Below are 21,649 nucleotides of genomic sequence, written 5' to 3'. Positions count from 1 at the left end.
AGCATGCATTGGGTTCATTGAATCCATTCCTTTGGATCCTTGCATTTGACATTTCAGGAAACACAAGTTGACAAAGCATCTGCAGGAATGATGTGTTTGCTCATCTGGGATGGGGAGTGCAGAACTGAGACAGAAGCACTGCAAGCAAGGAAAGGGATTTTGTGGGAATGCGGTGATGGTGGGAACACACTCCTGGGTTTGGGAAAGGCAAAATCAGGAGGACATTGCTTTGGAGAGAGGAGAAATCCTTTCCTGAAGGGTGGTTGTGATGGGCTGTGTGCAGGAGTGCTTGGATGGCAGGGCTGGAATGCTGCATCCAGGCTTGCACTGACACAGGGACATGCACATGGGCACAGGGACCCACAGGGACGCAGGGGCACATGGACACAGGGACAGACGGACACAGGGACACACAGGAGCACATGGACACAGGCACACAGACACAGGGACACACAGGGACAGACGGACACAGACACAGGGACACACAGGAGCACATGGACACAGGAACACACGGGCGCAGGGACACACAGGCACATGGTCACCCTCATGGGCACACGGACACAGGGACACACACAGGCACAGGGACACGTGGACACAGGAACATACGGACACAGGGATACATGGACACACAGACACAGGGACAGACGGACACAGGGACAGACGGACACAGGGACACACAGACACAGGGACAGACGGACACAGGGACACAGGGGCACTTGGACACAGGGACAGACGGACACAGGGACACACGGGCACAGGGATACAGGGACACACAGACACACAGACACAGGGACACACGGGCACATGGACGCGGTGCCCAGGGCTGTTCAGTGCCATGTGTCTTATGGGTGGCCTTGGGGAGGTTCTCCTGCCCCAGGGTGAGACCCGTGTGCTTGGCTCCAAGGGAACTGGACCTGATTAGTTCATTTGGACCTTCAGGACAGGATCCTGCAGCAGGAATGTGGCAGCAGAGCTCAGGGCATGGCTGTGCCTTTAGTGCTTGCTCACTGATCTTCTCCCTCAGCTCCCTGTTCAGCTCCTTTGGGTCACAGAGACCCCAAACTTCCTTTGGCAGGGTGGCTTTGGGCAATAAACAGGCTCATGCCAGGGAGTGCTGCTTCCCTTGTTCCATGGGGATGAGGGTGCCTTGGCCTTGTTCCTGTCCACCCCCACCAGGCCATGGGGAGCTGGGAGCTGGTGGCTCTGACCGTGTGCTGGTGGCTCTAAGTGCTGGTGTGACCTCCCAGACCACGTGGTTTCCGTGGCTATTCCAGTGACCCCTCTGGAGGTTGTTGACTTGCAGGCTGTGCACTTGGGAGCCGAGCCCTGTGTGTTCTCCTTAGATGAAGTTGCTGTTGCGTGTGGCAATGGGAGGAGTTCAGGAACTGCAGCACAAGGATTCTGAGTCTCCTCTGAAGCTGCAAAGCTGCCGGGGCATCTTCCATTGAATTCCCAGGAATTCATATAATTCTGATTATAATGTGGTAATTCATAGAATTCACCAGGGAAGATGTGAACCTGTTGGTGCAGGTCCAGGAGAGGCCATGGAGATGTTCCAAGGTCCGGAGCCAGGCTGGGAGAGCTGGGGGTGTTCACCTGGAGAAGAGGAGGCTCCAGGGAGAGCTCAGAGCCCCTTCCAGGGCCTGAAGAGGGCTTTTAAAAGGAGGGAGGAGGACTTTGACACGGGCGGAGAGTGACAGGACAAGGGGGACAAAATCGGTTTGGTGCAAGAACCAAATGAGATGCAGTGCAAACGATCCCTGTAAGTGCTCAGTGCTAAACCCAGCTTAATGCTAAACCCAGCAGTTAGTGTTTGGGGGTGATGAGCCCTGGAACTCGAGAGCTGATGATCCGTAATAAATACAAATAATAGAAAACAACTGTTTACAGAGCTGTACAAGTGTGTGTGTGTTTGCATCATTGCTTTTATGTCCTTCTAGCTCGTGGCTGGAATTTGCTTAACAATCCAGGGGACTCTGATCTCCCTCTGGCCTCTCTGAGTGCAGCTTGCTGTGGAAGCAGCAGGATCTGAAGGCGTTTCATGGACACTGGGCCTCTAAAGGAAGGTGATGGAATTCCAGGTCTCCCTTGGGCAGGCTCCTCAGGTGGAGCACGCCTTGCACTGTGAATCCACAGACAGTCAGGATTTGAGTAAATCTTTTGTTGCAATTTTTATCATTCCCCTGCTCTGCTCCAGCACCTGCAGGAGTTCTCTCAGCCCCAGCTCAGGCTCACCTATTTACCAGAATGGGCACTTAAAGTGTTTCAAGACCATAATTGTCATTCTTTTAGAGCCCAACTCTTGAATTAAGGCTTTACAAGAGCACTGTGTTTGCAAGGATTGCTTAATCAATAAGAGAAATTTATGTCAGACTCCTTGTTTACACTGCTCCTTGTGAAGTGAGCTGGGCAGGATTTTCAGCAATCCTGGTGGGGCTTTCAAATCTATTTTTAGATTATTTGGACAAAACCCAGAAGAAAAATATAAATCATTTGCTTCACAGCCTGCAAGAGTGTTTTTTAACGAGGTAATTATGTTTTTTATGGCAGCTTAATCTCTGCTTTCATCGCTGGAAGTTGCATTGCTGGTTTGTTATTCCCCAGGATAATGAGTGTCACTGTTCCCATAAATACAGTCACCCCTTCCCAGGCTGTGGCTGAGCTCCTGTCTGTGCCACCCTCACAGGAACAATTCCTGCCCAATATCCCATCTCACCCTGCCCTCTGGCAGTGGGAAGCCATCCCCCTGTCCTGGCACTCCAGGCCTTGTCCAAAGTCCCTCACCATCCTTCCTGTGGAATCCTTCAGGTGATGGGAGGCCACAAATGGGTCACTCCAAAACTTTCCCTCCTCTAGGCTGATCCTGCAGTTGCTCCCTCAATCCTTCAGTATTACAGGGTTATTTAGAACACAGTTTATTCTCCTTTCCTGTGTCCCCTACTACCGAGCAAAACACAGCGATTTTGAGGAATATTCTTTCAGGCCGCTGGGAAATCTCAGTGGGAAGTTGTTTTCCTGGCTGAGATTTCCAGCTACAGAGATCTGTGAGGAAGCATCCAAGTCTTTGGCTGGGTGTGTAAATAACTGAGATGGCCTAAAACTCCTGAGCAGGTGGCAGTGCCATGGGGCAGGCTGGGCTCCAGGCCTGGATCTGGAGTGACTCTGGGAAAGTTCAGTTCCTGCCTCAGCCTAGCCTTTGCCTAAAGTGCAGCTGGGTTTGAGCTGCTCTTTTTGAGCTGTTTTTCTCCCCCAATTCCTCTTTGCCTGTGCCACTCTCAGGCCCTTTCAGATGTGTCCCAGTCCGTGTGTTAACACACTGATGTGTTGTTGTTACAGGCCGAGTTCTTGCCACACAGTCACTGAGGCTAGAAAAGCCTCCAGGGAGCTGAGTCCAGCCATTCCTCCAGGCCCACCCTGGCCCTGTCCCCACATCCACTCATGTTTTGAACCCCTCCAGGGATGGGGACTCTAAACCTCCCTGGCAGCTGTGACAGGGCCTGACCACCCTTCCAGTGAAGGAATTTCCCTAAAATCCACCCTGAGCCTCCCCTGGCCCAGGCTGAGGCCGTTCCCTCTCCTCCTGTCCCTGTTCCCTGGGAGCAGAGCCCGACCCCTCCGGCTGTCCCCTCCTGGCAGGGAGTTGTGCAGAGACACAAGGTTCCCCCTGAGGCTCCTTTTCTCCAGGCTGAGCCCCTTTCCAGCTCCCTCAGCCTCTCCTGGGGCTCCAGACCCCTCCCAGCTCTGTTCCCTTCCCTGGACATGCTCCAAGCACCTTCTTTGGAATTCCCCTGTAGTTTATTCTTTAATCTTGTCCTTCTCCTGCCTTCCCTGCACTGCTGGGGTCTGACTGTGCCCTGAGGTGACATTTGTCACCATGAGGTGACAGCTTTGCCATGGTGCCTCTCCAAGACTGCTAAGATCTCCCTCATCCTGGCCAAGGAGCCAAGCCTGAGACACCAGGTCATGGGGCATCAGGATGTGACTGTGGAGCTGTGTCTGGGACATTTTGGGGGATGTGAAAGGAGAGGAGGCTGGAGGAAGTCCCAGATTTTGCCTTCAGCTCTTCCCCCTCTGAAGGCTCTTTCCCACACCTGACCAGACACGAGCACGTATTGAACAGCCCTGAGGACGTGGCACTTGGGGACACGGTCAGTGGTGGCCTTGGCAGAGCTGGGGGAAGGGCTGAGCTCAGCCTTGGAGGGCTTTTCCCCCCTGAGCCCTGGTCTGTGTCCCCCATCCCATGCCCTTGCAGCAGGGCCTGTCATGGGGCAGTAGAGGAGGAACCGTCCCTGGGAAGGAGCCAGGGATTCTCCAGAGTTGGCAGCTCTGAGGGCAGGGAGGGATGGGCTGGAGCCAAGGTCAGGCCTGGCTGAGCTCCTGTCATGAGGCAGAGCAGCAGCTGGGGCAGGACAAGGCCCTGGCCCCTGGGATGTGCCTGGCAGGTCCCTGCTGCTGCTGCAGCTGCTGCTCCAACCCAGGGACAGAGAAGGTCCTGATCCTGCCTGTCCTGGGAGCCTTCACGGCAGCAGCCCGTCAGGCTGCTGCTTTGAGTCTTGGGAAAGTCACAGGGACTCGGGCAGGAACTCGCTGGAGCTTTGCTGCTGCTGGAATTGGTTTTTGTTCCCCCTCCCAGCCCAGGCTGGAGCCTGGGTGTGCTGCCCCTGCTCTGTGCCACAGGGACAGCACCCCCAGGCTCCTGATGAGGCTTTTCCTGCCTTTTTGGAGTTAAACATCAATCCTTTCCTGGGAAAAGAACCATCTCAAGCCTCTTTAACAGCAAGCTTGAAGTGGGTTTTGCTGCTGGTTTGATAGGATCTGTTTTCATGCTGTTCTATTTTAAGTTCCTTTGCACTGGGCTTCTTTTTCCCTGGGTATAAATTTTACATGATTCCTTGAAACTGCGCTGGTAATATGGAAAAGAAAGAAATAATCACGGGAATGTTGTTGGTGCTGATTTCCAAGGGTGTGTTAAAACCGAGTCCATGGAAAATGGATAAAGAACAGTCATGGTTTGGATTTACTTAAGAGCAACATTTTCAGCTCTCAAAACAAAGCTGTTGCTCTACTTTGTTTTATTTCTAGAGATTTTTCAATAATTTGATTAATTTCTGCTGAAGTGTGAAGCAATAAAGTAGATTACAAACAAGCACAGGAAGAGTGAGGGTGGAGGGGAGTGAAATCTAGTGTTTTTTTCTTCTTGGTTTCCAGTCCTGATCCCTCATTACTGTGCTTCACACATCAGCAGGCCTGTGCAGAGGCTGAGGGGCTTTTCTGGTGTAAAATTCCAGCTTGGGAATTAGTGCTGATGAGTTCATCTCATTGCAGGACTTTCTTGTTCTTTGCAGGCAGGATTTCGGAGCTGGGAGGAACACCAGGGCAGTGGTGTTGGGTGATAAAAAACCTGACGCGGTCCAAATGTCCAATTTCGCTGTTTTCCTAATTATTATTCAGGACAGTTTGCATCTTATCTTCAAGGCCTTGGAAGAACAAGGAATTTCATATGGAGATCAGGCTTGGCTCCTCACAGTAATTATACTTCAGAGAGACAATTTTGGTTCTTACACATTTATATTAAAGCTGAAAGAATTAAAAACTGCTTTAAAGGGACTGCCTTGGGCTCCAGGTTCCAGACAAGATGCAGGACCAGTCCTCATCATGTGGACATCACCTTGTAATTGTATTTTTCCTGACTCCCTAATTAGGTTTTTTTCCTGATTCCCGCACAAGGAGTAGGATTGGCTTTTGCATGGAAAAATAGTGCCAGGTTTGTGCTTTGGTTTGGGGTTTATGTTTGTTTTTTTAATAAGTTTGAGGTTATTTTTTAGCAACATGGCAGTTTCTTTGGCATTAGCGCTCAGATCACAGAATCATGGAATCAGTTGGGTTGGAACAACTTTAAAGACCATCCCTTTCCACCTCCCAGCCATGGGCAGAGGTGCCACCCACTCCATCTGCTTTGAGGGAAGTTTTTAAATCTCAGCTGAGAAAAACTGAGCACTTAAAGAGATATTTTTGTGCTTAGACATACCTGAAAAGACAAATTTTGGGTCATTTCTGAGCCCTGCTTGAAATACCTTTGTTTCACATTTTTGTTATATCCATGTAGCAAATGATTTTCTGATGGTTTTATGCAGTAATAAACTTGGTTTATCCAAATCCAAAGAAAACCTCACTTTTGGAAGTGTAGTGTGACTGAAAACTCAAGGCTGACTGAGAATTAGAAACGCCTCAATTCCAGTTAAGCTTGGAGTTTACAGCAACTTTTGGGTCACTGCAGGCAGGAGAACACAGGGCCCAGTGATTCATCTCCAGGTTTTGAACCTTCAGAATCTCCAGAATCATGGAAAATCCACACCCCCAAGTACTTGAGCTTCAGTAATTTGGTTTTGCTTTTCCCCACACCCAGACAGGAGGCAAAGAAGGTCCTGAAATAAGAGGTGAAATGTTGTGCAGGGTCCAACACGAGAGTGGCTTTGTCCCCATCCTGGGGATGACGTGGTGACAACTGGAAGGTCCTGGGGGAAGCCAGGGCCCTGGAGCCGAGCCTCAGGTGGAGCCTGGGTTGAGCACTGACTTCTCAAGCACTGAACCCCCCTGCTCTGAGCTTTGCTGGGGTTTCACAGCAGAGTTAATGTGTTAATTAGCCTATGCTAATGAGCACCTTTTTAGCACTGGAGACAAAGGCTGCACTTGCTCTCACCTGGGTATTAACAGCAGCTGCTGGAACAATGCTCAGTGTTTTTGTGGGATCCTACACAGCGGAGCTTGCTCAGGGTTTGCTTTAACGATCATTTGCCTGAAGAAGGGAAGCTGAAAACTTCTCTGCTCTGTGCTGAGTTCAGCTGTTAGGGCAAAAAAAAATCCCTCCTGTGCTGTGCAATGTGCTCAGCTGAGCCCTCCCCGGCCCTGTGACTGTCACAGGAGATGGCGCCTCCGGTGATGGATGGACCAGTGCAGAGAGGAGCCCGTGTGGGCAGGGGGCTCCTGGTACCAGAATGGATTCATCTGCATCCTTCCAAGGACACTGAGCCTTCCCTGAGGGTGCTCTGGAATGTGATGGGTCCTACAAAGAGTCCAGAGGAGGTCATGGAGCTGCTCCCAGGGCTGGGACACCTCTGGAACCAGGCTGGGAGAGCTGAGGGTGCTCAGCTGGAGAGGAGAAGGCTCCAGGGAGAGCTCAGAGCCCCTTCCAGGGCCTAAAGGGGCTCCAGGAGAGCTGGAGAGGGACTGGGGACAAGGGCTGGAGGGACAGGACACAGGGAATGGCTTCCACTGCCAGAGGGCAGGGCTGGATGGGAGATTGGGCAGGAATTGTTCCCTGGCAGGGTGGGCAGACCCTGGCACAGGGTGCCCAGGGCAGCTGTGGCTGCCCCTGGATCCCTGGCAGTGCCCAAGGCCAGGCTGGACACTGGGGCTTGCAGCAGCCTGGGACAGTGGAAGGTGTCCATGCCCATGGCAGGGGTGGAATGAGATGCACTTTAACATCCTCCCAGCCCAGATTATTCCAGGATTCTGTGATCTGCAGAGCTCCAGGGGAGCTCAGCAGAGTTGGGAGAGGCAGGAGTAACCCCTTTTAGAGGGGCGCTGTCTCTGGGCTGAACTGGAAGGCTTTGGAAAGCAGTGGAATCTGGGGGGTGTTGGGATCTGAGATTGCCTCGGGCTGTATTTTGGATCTTTCCTCCCTGGTGAGGTTTATGCATAAAGCAGCTCCTTATCGTCGGTGGGGAAGAGATTTTGGCTGCAGGGTTTTTTTTTCCTTCTATCCACATCCTTGTGACAAGTGTGAAAATTCCTTTGATATCTTTGTTGAGCGCTGGCTCGCTCAGGAGCCCTTGCATAACCCGGGCAGGGGGACAGCCAGCCTGGGGAGCTGGGAAGGGGCAGCTCCGGGGCTGCTCCTGCTGGGAACGCCGGGCTCAGGCTGCACTCACCTCCCGTGTTGGGACTGCTTCATACCACAATCAGAGCTCAGAAGCTCTGAGAACGTGTTATGAAGAGAGTTTGCAAATGGAGCCTTTCCTTGAAGAGAGGAGGAAAATCCTGATGAAAGGAGCTGCCTTTGAAGTGGTTCCTGCTCCTCATCCATTGCTGGCAAAGCGATGTGAAGTTGTGTGAAACAAAGGGCAGCTTCTGTTTGGTGTTTGCAGCATCATTTCCTCCCCCCTAAGAGTGCTTTTACCATCTAGCTGTGCTGTGTTTCTGTTGAGAGTGCTGAGATTCATTACCTGCAAAAATAGGTGGAGGAGTCTGTGGATGAAATGGCAATAAAATAATTTTATCTGTACCTAAGAAATGCATGTAAGTGTTCAGGATACCTGAGCTAAGCCAGCATCCTGCAGCTAGCAGTAATTCTATTTACTTCCAAACAGGGGACATTGTTACTCAGCCTGAACAAAAGAGTGAATTCAAGTGACAGGATCCAAGGTGAGGGCCTTGGAGATGTTTCCCTGCTCCCCTTGGAGAAGGGAGATGGTTCGCTGTCCTGGCCAGAGAAGGGAGATGCTTCTCCTGTCCCAGCCAAGCCCATGTCCTTCCAGCATCCTGCTCTTTGCAGGTGATGTGCTCCCCCTTCCCTCTTCCTCCTGGGATTAGACCCGGGTTTCATGAAGAGTAATTACATTTGATCTAGGAAAAGATGAATGTTGAGGAGGAAGGAATTAAAAAGAAATGATAAAAAAGAGGCAGCCCAAATCCCTGGTGGTTATTGGAGCGGGAAAGGAGCACTCTGTCAAAGTGACACCGAGTCCTCTGTAGAGGTGTCCTGGGCTTGGGCTGGGGCTGAGGCTGGGCCTGCAGCAAAGCCTGCACAGGCAGCACAGGTCTGTTGGTACATGTGAGGAGCCTAGGAGGATGTGAGGAGAGCTTCCAGGGATAATGTCCCTGCCTGGGGAACAGGCTCAAGTCAGCGCTGCCCCTGCGCTCCAGGCTGTCCCGTGGGGAACTGTCCTGTGGGAGCTGTCCTGTGGGAGCTGTCCCGTGGGAGCTGTCCCGTGGGAGCTGTCCTGTGGGAGCTGTCCCGTGGGAGCTGTCCTGTGGGAGCTGTCCTGTGGGGAACTGTCCTGTGGGAGCTGTCCTGTGGGAGCTGTCCCGTGGGAGCTGTCCCGTGGGAGCTGTCCCGTGGGAGCTGTCCAGCTGGGAGCTGTCCCTTGGGAGCTGTCCCGTGGGAGCTGTCCAGCTGGGAGCTGTCCTGTGGGAGCTGTCCCGTGGGAGCTGTCCCGTGGGAGCTGTCCCGTGGGGAACTGTCCCGTGGGAGCTGTCCTGTGGGAGCTGTCCTGTGGGAGCTGTCCCGTGGGAGCTGTCCCGTGGGAGCTGTCCCGTGGGAGCTGTCCTGTGGGAGCTGTCCCGTGGGAGCTGTCCCGTGGGAGCTGTCCCATGGGAGCTGTCCCGTGGGAGCTGTCCTGTTGGGAGCTGTCCCGTGGGAGCTGTCCCGTGGGAGCTGTCCTGTGGGAGCTGTCCAGCTGGGAGCTGTCCTGTGGGAGCTGTCCTGTGGGAGCTGTCCCGTGGGAGCTGTCCCGTGGGAGCTGTCCCGTGGGAGCTGTCCCGTGGGAGCTGTCCTGTGGGAGCTGTCCCGTGGGAGCTGTCCTGTTGGGAGCTGTCCCGTGGGGAACTGTCTCGTTGGGAGCTGTCCCGTGGGAGCTGTCCTGTGGGAGCTGTCCTGTGGGAGCTGTCCCGTGGGAGCTGTCCCGTGGGAGCTGTCCTGTTGGGAGCTGTCCCGTGGGAGCTGTCCCGTGGGAGCAGTCCCATTGCTCTCCGAGCTGGACCAGGGAGCTTCCCAGTGCCTGGTGTGTTCCAGCAAGAGCTGCTGGAGGCAGGAAGGGTGCAGCAGCCTGGGGACTCCTCTGGGGGTTCAGCTGAACCTTCGGAGGGAAGGAGCCCTGTCCATGTTAAGGTGATCCCAATCCTGACTCTGAAGTCTGGCCACTGACTCTGGCACTGCCGGTGTGGGACTGAGGCGTGAGACACCCTGAGACAGAAGGTTTGGTCTTTTTCACAGAATCACAGAACATCCTGAGCTGGAAGGACCCCCAGGGATCATCCAGTGCAATCCTGCCTCTGCACAGACACCCCAACAACCCCACCCTGGGCATCCCTGGCAGCGCTGTCCAAATGCTCCTGGAGCTGTGGCAGCCTCGGGGCCGGGACCATTGCTGGGTGTGCTGAGGCCAGGATCTCAGATCCACCCAGTGGAAGGATTCTTTATCCTCAGGATCCTCCCCTAAGCCTGGTCAGTCTTTGTTTCCCGGGTGCCCTGTCCTGACACTGAAGGCTGCAGTGTTCCTTGGGGTAGCCTGGCAGGATTTTAGCAGGAATTGCCCAGAGGGAAAAGGCTTGGGATCCCCTGGCTCACTCTGCCCTCCTTTGCTCTCAAGAGTTTGAAGAACAGGAGCCTGAGCTGGACCCACCCCACTGATTTGCGTTTTTGGGACCCCTGGAGCTGCCGCTCCCTGCCAGGCTAGCCTGTGCACAAAGAGATAAACCAGACCCACACCCTTCTCTGCCAGCCGTCTGAAGGGCTGTTCTCACACTATCTGCTCTTCCTCTCTCTTCTCCTCGTGACTGGAGCAGAGTAACAACTGCTTTTCCTGGAAACACAGAGTGTGGAGCATCCTGGGCTGCTTTTATATCCTGATGCTTTAGATCGTTAAATTCTCACGGCTTAAGCTCTTTATTTCTTGTTTTGCTGTGCTTATGAGAGGATCTCCTGGGGCCCTATTGTACAACAAATACAAATAATCCGTGAATAAAACAGGCTGCCTGTTTGTACTGCTGGCAGTCTGCAAGGATTGCTCCCAGATAACGTTCTGGGATACTGCTCGTTTTGATCTGTGCCTTCTACCAGCATTTCTCTGCTCAACAGCACTGCAGAGATATTGCCCTCTGGAAGGAGGCTTCTCCAGATTAATTTCTGATTTTTCTACCTGTTTGCTGTCTGCCTTTGGCAGTTTCAATTTCCTTCCCTGCTTTTCCTTCCCTCACCCCCCAGCCGTGGAGAGTTCATGCAGGTTTTGGGGTAGTTCAGGTGTTGGAGTGGTGCACACACAGAGGCTGCAGTTATTGCTTGTCAGTGCTGCCACAGGAGGAGAAGATTTAAATTTCCTCATAGCACATTTAGTTTTATGAAGTCCTTGACCTTAAACTTCTAAATGAGCTGGGATGTGAATTGGAGAGTAGTAAAATGAGATTAAATGGGAGAAAGCCCCACTTCCCTGCCTGGGAGGATGTGCTGCCTTCGCTGGGGCTGCTGTGAAACAGGACCAGTTATGTTAAATACAAACTGGTATTCACTGGTGCCTGGAAGCTGCTGCACTTGTTCCCCACTGGGAGCTGCCCATGGGGAGCCAGTTCTCATTAATTGGTATCTGATCATTCCACAGCACTGATGGAGTGTGTGCACTGCAGATTCTCCTCCTTAGATCTTTTCCCTCTGCTTTCTTCTTCCTCTGTTTTGTGCAAACACCGTGTTTATTTTTCTGTATTAGCTCCTCTACTGTTCTTCTCTCTTCAGTAATTAACAGTTGATTTCCTACTTGTCTCTTGACCTTTCTTTTGCCAATCCATTCCAATCACAAGAATTTCTTGTTCTTTAAATATCCACTTAAATGCCACGGGTAGAGGTCAGCTGGTTTAGTTCTTGACATATTTGGAAGATGCTCCTGGTGTTCATTTGTTTCTCCTCTAGTTATTTCTTAGTAAATAACCTGAAAGGTTTCCATAGCAGATTGATGTAGAAATGACTTTTCCCCATGTGGAACACACAGAAATGGGTGGTAGGGGAGCGATGCCATGATTTCCGTATGGAGGGCAGAATTCACTGAGGAGGCAGTCAGGCCCTGAAGGATGGAAATGTTGCTTCTCTGGGCCCCCTGTGCCAGGGCCTCCCCACCCTCACAGGGAGGAAGTTCTTCCTCCTGGTCCTGTCACTCCAGGCCCTTGTCCAATGTCTCTCCATGTTTCCTGTCAACTCCTTCAGGTCACACTGAGCTCACCCCAAAGCTTCTCCTCTCCAGGTGAACATTCCCAGCTCTCCCAGCCTCTCCTCCCAGCAGAGCTGCTCCATCCCTCTGCTCACCCTGGAGCCTCCTCTGGGCTCCTGCAGCAGCTCCAGGTCCTGCCTGTGCTGGGCCCGGGGCTGGGGCAGCTCTGCAGGTGGGGTCTCACCTGAGCACGGGGGCACAATCCCAATCCCTCCTCTGTGCCCTCTCTGGGATCAACATTTGCATTTTCCAATCCACAGTGTGCAGGGACAGCAAAGGAGTTAATCCAAACTGCAGATTTGCCAGAAAATTGCTCTATAAATAAAAATAAATTCCAAAAATAAGTGAAATAAAACATCAGTAGGAGATGAAGGGGAGGGGAGGGATGGAAACAAGCGGATGTGAGGAGTGGATTTGTTCCATGTCCAAGTGCTTGTGTTGAGAGGCCTTTTGTCACCGGTGACTCCTTTGAAGAGCAGCCCTTAGAGGACAAATCAGAATAACTCCAAGCAGAGAAGTGCTGGGAGTGCTGTCTGCCACCTTCCAGGAGGAAGTGGATCTGGGAACCTTCTCCACAGCTCCCTGCCAGGAGGGGACAGCCGGGGGGGTCGGGCTCTGCTCCCAGGGAACAGGGACAGGAGGAGAGGGAACGGCCTCAGCCTGGGCCAGGGGAGGCTCAGGTTGGATATTGGGGAAAAATTCTCATGGAAAAGTCGTCAAACACAGGAGCAGGCTGTGCAGGGAGGTGGTGGAGGGGTTTAACAGCCCTGGGGATGTGGCACTTGGGGACATGGGGCAGTGGTGGCCTTGGTACTCCTGGGTCAAGGTTGGGCTCGATGTCTTGATGGCTTTTCTAACATAAATCATTCCCTGTTTCTGTGAGAGTCCCCTGTGCTGGATGATCCAGCTGGGTGCACTAAAACACCTCTAACTGATGGGGAGCTTTTGTGCCTGGGGAAGCAAATCCAAGAGAGACATTTCCTGCTTATTTTGCCATTTAGTTAAATTCCTGTGCAAACAGAGTGCCTGGGATATGAGGTCTGGCACAGGGAGGATTTGTGTGGCATGAGGTGGCTCAGCCCAGGTGCTCTGGAGCAGATTTCCTGAAGGAACAGGTTTGGATCTGGTTTGGTTCAATCTCTGAGTTCTTGAAATAAAAGATTTAATTTCTTTTTCCTGTTTGAATCTGTGTGCAAGGCTGGAACATCTTCCCTGGGTCAGAATGGGATGTCAGTGGGATTTTTCCTTTGTCTCTGGGTCAGAATGGGATGTCAGTGGGATTTTTCCTTTGCCCCTGGGTCAGAATGGGATGTCAATGGGATTTTTTCTTTTTCCCTGGGTCAGAGTGGGATGTTAATGGGATTTTTCCTTTGTCTCTGGGTCAGAATGGGATGTCAATGGGATTTTTCCTTTGTCCCTGGGTCAGAATGGGATGTCAATGGGATTTTTCCCTTGTCTCTGGGTCAGAATGGGATGTCAATGGGATTTTTTCTTTTTCCCTGCGTCAGAATGGGATGTCAGTGGGATTTTTCCTTTGTCTCTGGGTCAGAATGGGATGTCAGTGGGATTTTTCCTTTGTCTCTGGGTCAGAATGGGATGTCAGTGGGATTTTTCCTTTGTCTCTGGGTCAGAGTGGGATGATAATGGAATTTTTCCTTTATTCCAGCAACAACGCACTGTTTATAGGCTGACCCTAGTGAAAGCTTGGAATGTGGATGAACTCAAAGCTTATGCTGACCTGATATCCCTCGGGAAACCAGACTTCATTGAGGTCAAGGTGAGCTGCATGGAGCTGTTTTAGTTTTTCCAGCAGTATTTTCCATTGTTTTGTCCCCATTTCCCACCTGCCTTTAGTCTAAACTTTCTGAGTAAGTAAAATTCTTCTAAAGCGATGCATAAGAAATTCTTCTCTTGCTTTTAATATTAGTGAATAATAATTAATTAACATTCAGATAATGTTTTCTAGTATCCTGTGTGTGCCTTTGGAGCAGGTTTCCCTGTGCCACAAACCAAACTCTGTACTAGCCAGCCACGATTTCTGCCCAACAGAATCATTACTCTCTGGCCTTTTTTTGTATTTCTATGGAAACAAAGATAAATAGATATTCCTTCTTTATATGAATTAATAGTTGAAAGAAAATATTCCAAGTTAAGCAGGTAGTCTGGGGCAGGTTTCTTCCCATTCTGGTCTCAAATTTTGCCAGGGGAAGGGTGAAAGGTTCAATGATGTGTTTTTGTTTGGCTGAATTTGAGGGCTGCCAGCAGGAGATGTGAGATATGGCAGGGCAGGAGGAGCTTTATCCTGGGCTTAATCAATTTAGTAAATAGATACAGTAGAAAAAGTTACAAACTTGCAAAAAAGGCACGTTTCCAAGTGCTCTGAGCATTTTCACCCGGCAGAGCAGCACAGCTCCCTTAACTCTGTGCAGCTCTGTTACTCCTGGACTCTCCTTTATCTTCTCTCTTTTCCTTCTCTCTTATAATTTTTTACACTTCCTTTCATTTTTTAACCTTTTTTTTTTTTTTTCCCCAACCTTTTTTTACTACTGCTGTGAAGAAAAAGCCTGGATTTTGCTGTGGAGGTTCGATACCTTCTCTCAGCATGGGGTTTTTCTCTCTAGGTATGCTGCTGGAGTTGGGAGGTTCATCCCAGCTCAGGTTTGGAGTTTGGTTTGGGGAAAACCCCTCGGTTTTCCACCTTCCTGGGTGTCTTCCTGGCTGTGCAGGATCCTGCCAGGGAGGAGAGGGCAGGGATGGAGCAGACGCTGCGGGGCTGGTGCTGCCCAGGCTGCTCTGCCCGGGTCATTAACGTTAATTAGTGAGATGAGGTGGGTGCCACTTGATGTTTCAGCACGAATTCACTCAGAAACTTTCCAGGGCAAATATCTGTCTCCTGCAAGGCACGGGCTGCTCTTCCCTCTGTCCCAGTGTCACAGTCCTGCTTTCCCAGAGCTCTGTCCTGGAAAAATCCCACCTTGCTCTGCCAAGGAGATAGGTGAGTGGTCACAGGTGTACTCCTGGTGCTCTTCCAGCTGGGACAGGGATTTTTCTGGATCTCTGAACCCTGTTTGTGAGAGTTGGGACAGGGATTTTTCTGGATCTCTGAACCCTGTTTGTGAGAGTTGGGATAGGGATTTATCTGGATCTCTGAACCCTGTTTGTGAGAGCTGGGACAGGGATTTATCTGGATCTCTGAACCCTGTTTGTGAGAGCTGGGACAGGGATTTATCTGGATCTCTGAACCCTGTTTGTGAGAGCTGGGACAGGGATTTATCTGGATCTCTGAACCCTGTTTGTGAGAGCTGGGACAGGGATTTATCTGGATCTCTAAACCCTGTTTGTGAGAGTTGGGACAGGGATTTATCTGGATCTCTAAACCCTGTTTGTGAGAGCTGGGACAGGGATTTATCTGGATCTCTAAACCCTGTTTGTGAGAGTTGGGACAGGGATTTATCTGGATCTCTGAACCCTGTTTGTGAGAGCTGGGACAGGGATTTATCTGGATCTCTGAACCCTGTTTGTGAGAGTTGGGACAGGGATTTATCTGGATCTCTAAACCCTGTTTGTGAGCTCTGAACACAGCTCCCCTGTGAGCTGGGGCAGGGAAGGGCTGGGTGACATTCCCAGAATCCAGTAGTGGGATGGTGGCACCAGGGGTCCAGCCTCACACTGTGGTGGTCACACAGCATTTGGGACTTGGCAATTTTCCCCAAAAGTCATTTTCAAAGTCATTTTCTGTGTTCCTTTGAGAATGAAGCATATTTGGGACGTGGATAGGCCTCAGCATTCTTTTCTGCAGCCCCTCAGTGTGCCAGAGTAAAAAGCCCAGGACCAGGTGGTGCTCAAAGCCAACCAACAAAGGGTGACGAGGAGATTCTGCAAAGCTCTGCCCAACAATGGGACTGAGCTTGGGGATTTTCTGGTTGAAGACTTGGGATAAATGACGTCCATTTCAGAGGAAGGGAGCTAATCCAGTGTTGCTCCAGAGAGGCTCACGGGGTGGATGGAGAGAGATTTAGATTCTGGCAGGGTTTAATCCTTGTTCTCATTTCCATGAGTGCCTCCCAGTGCTGTAACTCTGTGGGACCCCATTCTCCCACTTAAGCCACTAGTAAAGGGAGACTCAGTCATTAAAAATGCATCAAACTGATTCATTGCCTTAATCTGTTCTAATGCCAGCATGTCACTGTCACACTTGTACAGAGCTGATAGTTGTATATAAGGTCTGGAATGTGCCAGAACTCATTTTCTTGCCATGGTGCCTTCTTTGAATTTTGAAAGCCAGAGGTTTGTTTGATGTGCAGCGTTTTTGTGTCCAGGGCAGGGAATGGAGCTGGAAAGGGTCTGGAGTGCCAGGAGCAGCTGAGGGAGCTGGAAAGGGGCTCAGCCTGGAGAAAAGGAGGCTCAGGGGAACCTTGTGTCTCTGCACAAGTCCCTGACAGGAGGGGACAGCCGGGGGGGTCGGGCTGTGCTCCCAGGGAACAGGGACAGGAGGAGAGGGAACGGCCTCAGCCTGGGCCAGGGGAGGCTCAGGGTGGATTTGGGGGAATTCCTTCACTGAAGGGATGGTCAGTTCCTGGCACAGCTGCCCAGGGCAGGGCTCGAGTCCCCATCCCTGGAGGGGTGTGGAAGGTGACTGCACATGGCACTTGGGGACATGTGTTAGGGTGAGCTCAGCAGTGCTGGGTCAGTCACTGGGCTTGATCTTAGGGCTGAATTCTAGAATCACAGAATGGTTTGGGTGGGAAGGACCTCAGCGCCCATCCAGTGCCACCCCTGCCATGGCAGGGACACCTCCCACTGTCCCAGGCTGCTCCAAGCCCCAGTGTCCAACCTGGCCTTGGGCACTGCCAGGGATCCAGGGGCAGCCACAGCTGCTCTGGGCAGAGTGAAGCCGTGTCACTCAGCTCACAGCAGCAGTGTGAGCTCCAGCCTGAGCAGAGCCTTCCTACTCCTCCCTATCCCTCAGAATTTAAGGAGGAAATCCACACCTGCCAGGCTGACCCTTTGTCCCAGGGTTGTCTGTGCCATGGTGTCTGTGGGCAGGACTTGGGCACAGCTGGGATCGAAGTCATGGCACAGAATCTTCCCAAGCCTTTTTGAAAGTTTTCAGCCACTTGAAAGCTCTTTTCCTGCTGATTTTTATGATGTAGATGGATAATCTTGGTGTCCAGCTGAGTTCAGGGTGCTGGTCTGGGTTCAGCTCCTGCTCTGGTGCCTGAGGCTTGGCTGCAGAATTGAAGTGAGTGAGTGCACAAGGAAGGGCCAGAGGGAAGTGTCTATCCCAATCTGCTCACTCTTGTCATGTTAAACAGGAAAGATTATTTAATTGCTTAAAATAATGAAGAACATGAGCTGTGCCTTAATGAGTTTTTAATTGCAAGCAGCAAGAGGCGATTACCCCCACCTGTCAGACACCCATTCAGGATCCTGCTGCCATCCCAGCTGGAATTTAGATGAAGAGATGGAGCTGAATCTCCGGTTCTGGTGCTTGCTGTGAATAAACCCAAATAATGTATGACCTCCACACCTAAAATTGGACCAGCATTGGCCACTTCCTGTTAGAGAATCACAGAATCATTTGGGTTGGGATGGACCTGCAGGACTGAATCCACCTACTCCCCAACACTGCCAATGTCCCCAAGTGCCACATCCATATATCTGTTAAATCCTGCCAGGGATGGGGACTGCGCCAACTCCCTGGGCAGCCTCTTCCAAAGCCTGAGCACCCTTTCCATGAAGAATTTTTCCCTGGTGTCCACCCTGAGCCTCCCCTGGCCCAGGCTGAGGCCGTTCCCTCTCCTCCTGTCCCTGTTCCTGGGAGCAGAGCCCGACCCCCCCGGCTGTCCCCTCCTGGCAGGGAGTTGTGCAGAGACACAAGGTTCCCCATGAGCCTCCTTTTCTCCAGGCTGATTGGTCACAGGTTGGACCTGGTGTCCTGGAGGACTTTTCCACATGGGATAATTCCATGTTTGTGACCCTGGAGCAGAGGGGGCGATTCAGCAGTGGCCGTTCATCTCTCGATCCCCACACGGCTCATTTGGTGAGCTGGGATGAAAGGCTGGGTCTTGTGTTTGAGTTCAGCTTGCCCAGGAGGAATTGTTTCCACTTCCAGGGAATCCCTGCAGATTTCCAGCACTTCTTGGCCCTCACCCATGGGTGTGGGGTGTCTGGAGAGCTGCTGGGGAGTCCTGGGGCTGCACTGCACAGCCAACCATCTCCAGCCGTCCCTGCAGACTGAAGCGACACAAAGGACTGATGGCTTTTGTTAAATCAGCTTGAAAGTGATGATTAAAAGCAGCCAAGGAGTTGAATCCTAGCTGAATCCACTGCAGCAGGAGGAGATGTGCATGAGGTCTTGTGGCTGGAATTTGGGGAGTGCTGCTGCTCAGCTCAGGAGCATTTTCATTGTAGAGACTGCAATCACCAGGCATTGAGGCTTTTCATATTTGTCTGGGGTCATGGCTGCCCCAGATTTCAAACAGCGTCTCTGTCACTCAGCAGCTTGGCCTACACTTTGTTCTCTGTTAATTTGCACGAGACTCAATTAAATTTATAATTTGTGGGCTCAGAGTGGAGAGAATTGTTTTGTTCAGTAATTAAATTGGGAAGTCTGGGGTGTGAGTGGAGAAACAGAACACTGTCAGCTGTAGTTGTTTCCTTCAGAGCCCTGGGGATTGAAAGGATTGCTGGCTGTCTGCATCCCGGGGCAGGAGCCAGATCCTGGGGGCAGGAATGTGCTTCTCTTGCTTCCCACAGCACCAGCACCCTGGCACCAGGCTCTGGTCAATTCAGTTGTGCTCACTCAGCTCCATTACAGCCGAAAATCAGCCCTGGGCCCAGCACAGGCAGGACCTGGAGCTGCTGCAGGAGCCCAGAGGAGGCTCCAGGATGAGCAGAGGGATGGAGCAGCTCTGCTGGGAGGAGAGGCTGGGAGAGCTGGGAATGTTCACCTGGAGAGGAGAAGCTTTGGGGTGACCATCCAGAACTTGAAGGGAGCTGCAGGAAAGATGGAGAGAGGCTTTGGATAGGGGATGGAGTGTCAGGACACAGGGAATGGCTTCCCACTGCCAGAGGGCAGGGTTAGATGGGATATTGGGAGGGAATTGTGCCCTGTGAGGGTGGGCAGGGCCTGGATCCCTGGCAGTGCCCAAGGCCAGGTTGGACACTGGGGCTTGGAGCAGCCTGGGACAGTGGGAGGTGTCCCTGCCATGGCTAGGATGGGACAGGATGGGCTCTAAGGTCCTTTTCAACCCAAACCATTCCGTGATTCTCTGAAATCCAGAGTGTGCTCAGCACAGCTGCTTTGCACTCATCCTGGCAGAACCAGGAAGAGCTGGGATGCTTTTCAAAGGCTTCTGCATTTCGAGGTACTTGGCCAGAGCTCTGTGGATTAGGCTGCTCAAAGCACCCTTATTAAGCAGGTAATTAAGAGGCAGCATCGTTGCTGTTCTTGCCTCAGGGAGGTTGGGGAGAGAGCTCTGGGTGAACAATGGGATCCTTTCCTTTTTAATTCTTGATGTCTTAATAACTGTCTTCATGTATTACTGCAAAGCAGAACGTGACCGCCCTCATCAACTCCGCATGGGTTTTAAGTGCTATCAGCTGTTAATTAACTCCAGTTTGAAGAAGTTGGGGAAGTAGAAAGCTGCTTTCCTTCGGTGTGCTGGAAGCTTATTCCCATTGATTTGTGCTGGGAATTAATCAGCCAGCCAAACACTCACTTATTCCATTTGCCTCTGTGCTTTCTTTGCTTGTAAACGATATCTTTGTAGTTTACTGAGAGCATGAATCACGTTGGAGCTTCTGAAGAATTTTCCCTCTCTGTACTCATACATTTTTCATGCTGCTCAAATCATAATCTGGATAATGAGTGTGAGGAGAATATTGCTGTGTGTCTCCAGCTGAACTTTGGGGATCCAAACCCCTGATTTGCGTGGCTGGTTGCTCTGATATAACACTGACGAATAGAGAATGAACATGTTTAAACTCTGGGTTCAGACTTACAGAGCTGGGCTAAAAAAGCCTGAATGTACATCCCTGGTGAGCATTCCCTGGCTTGTGCCCTGTCAATCATCCTCCAGGCTGGCTCTGAGTTACGGTGCTGGGCAGATTGATGGGGGCAGTCCCTCATAAATTTATGGGTGAGAGAGTAATTGCTTCCCAAACTTGTAAAGTTCCCAATTAGCAGCAGGCTGTTGCTCCTGCAGCCCTGTGTGTGCATTGTGCCCTGGTTGAAAGTGTTGGCAAAGGTGTGTCCGCACATTCCATGTCCAGGGAGATGCAGGTAAATCAGGGGTTGGGAGCGTGGTGGCAGCGGAGAGCAGGTGCCATGGCCATGCCACACATGAACCTGGATGCAAATTCCATTTAAAGGAGGTCAAAGTATTCTTCCCACGGGGATAAACCACGAGCAGGCCAGACACAACCATCCATAAAACTGTGTTGTAAAGGCTGGTGCTTGATTGGATTTTGTGACTGGAATAAAAGAGCTCAGCCCAAGAGCAGAAGGGCTGGAACCAGGCAGAGAGTGGCAGAGGGACTGGGTGGTGTCTGTAGGAAAAGCCTTTTGTTCTGTTTGCCTGTTGGGTTGAGCAGCCCTGGGATCTGGTGTGTGATGTCCTCTCAGCGATGGCGGATTAATTGCTGGGAAATCGGCAGTTAAATATTTGATTGGGAGGAATTGACGTGGATCATGATCCTGGCTGTGAAATATTTTCAAGCAGGCATTAAAGGACACCCTGTAGTCGAGCACTGTCTGCGCTCCAAGAGGGTGACACTGAGTGCTCACCACCCACTGACCTGCCTGTGGTTTGGGCCAAATTACATTACATTCAGTGTTTTAATGTTCTGTTCTGTGAAAGGATTTTGTGTCATGCACTGGTTAAACCAGAATTCAGTGAATTTTATCAGGAAGGAAGAAAGGAAGGAAGGAAAAGAAAGGGAAGAAAAAGAGAAAAATAAGTGAAAGGAAAAAAAGAAGAAAGAGAAAGAAGGGAAGAAAAATGACAAGAAAGAAAGAGAGAAAGGGAGAGAAAAAAGGAAGAGCGATTTTGAGGTAATGGCTGAGAATAAATCAGTAACTCAGGAGGTTCAGGTGATCACATCTCCCAGCTAGGAGCAGCTGGTCCCAGAATGGTGAGGCTGGATAAGGGAGGCCTGGACATGGCACTCAGTGCTCTGGGCTGGGTGACACAGTGGGGACTGGTCACAGGCTGGGCTCAGTGACCCTGGAGGCTTTTCTATCCTCAGGGATTCTGGGGTTCCGAGCCTGGAGCTGGTGGCTGGGGTGTGGGAGAGCTGGAGGTGTTCCACCCCCAGAGCAGCAGTGCTCATGTCCTGGCTCAGTGTGGGGACAGAGGGACACGTGTCCTGCTCCGGGCTCTCCACCCATTCTGGGCTGTGTGGGGGGTTGGCAGGGGAGCAGGAGCCCCATTTCTCTGAACACCTCGGGATCTGCAGGGTCCTTGAACCTCTCACCTCTCGGCGTCAGTTTTGGGGGTGCCTGCAGAACACAGCCTAAAAGCTGCTTCCCAAGGCTCCAGTGCCCCCACCAGGAAGGGACTGAGCTTTGTGTCAGTCCCTGCTGTGCCCAAGGATGGGGTGCTCCTGGTGCCCATCGCCGCTGTGTGCACGGGATGGGGACGGCCCGTCAAGGGGCCTGCTGGATTTGG

At 51.7% G+C, this 21,649-nt stretch overlaps 1 protein-coding gene across 7 annotated transcripts in view; it reads left to right on the top strand.

Annotated features, from left to right (window-relative positions):
- Window positions 1–21,649, top strand: part of LOC120761387 (S-adenosyl-L-methionine-dependent tRNA 4-demethylwyosine synthase TYW1-like) — a 97,772-nt gene that overhangs the window by 61,374 nt on the left and 14,749 nt on the right. For all 7 annotated transcript variants that reach the window (XM_040082594.2, XM_040082587.1, XM_040082588.2 and 4 more), the window contains one exon: window positions 13,642–13,752. In XM_040082594.2, coding sequence (XP_039938528.1) covers window positions 13,642–13,752 — 111 coding nt within the window. The remainder of the gene's footprint in view (window positions 1–13,641; window positions 13,753–21,649) is intronic.

The sequence above is a fragment of the Hirundo rustica genome, chromosome 19 (assembly GCF_015227805.2).
Source record: "Hirundo rustica isolate bHirRus1 chromosome 19, bHirRus1.pri.v3, whole genome shotgun sequence".
Lineage (NCBI taxonomy): Eukaryota > Metazoa > Chordata > Aves > Passeriformes > Hirundinidae > Hirundo > Hirundo rustica.
Note: the sequence above shows the minus strand (reverse complement) of the source record. Positions and strands in the feature narration are given on the sequence as shown.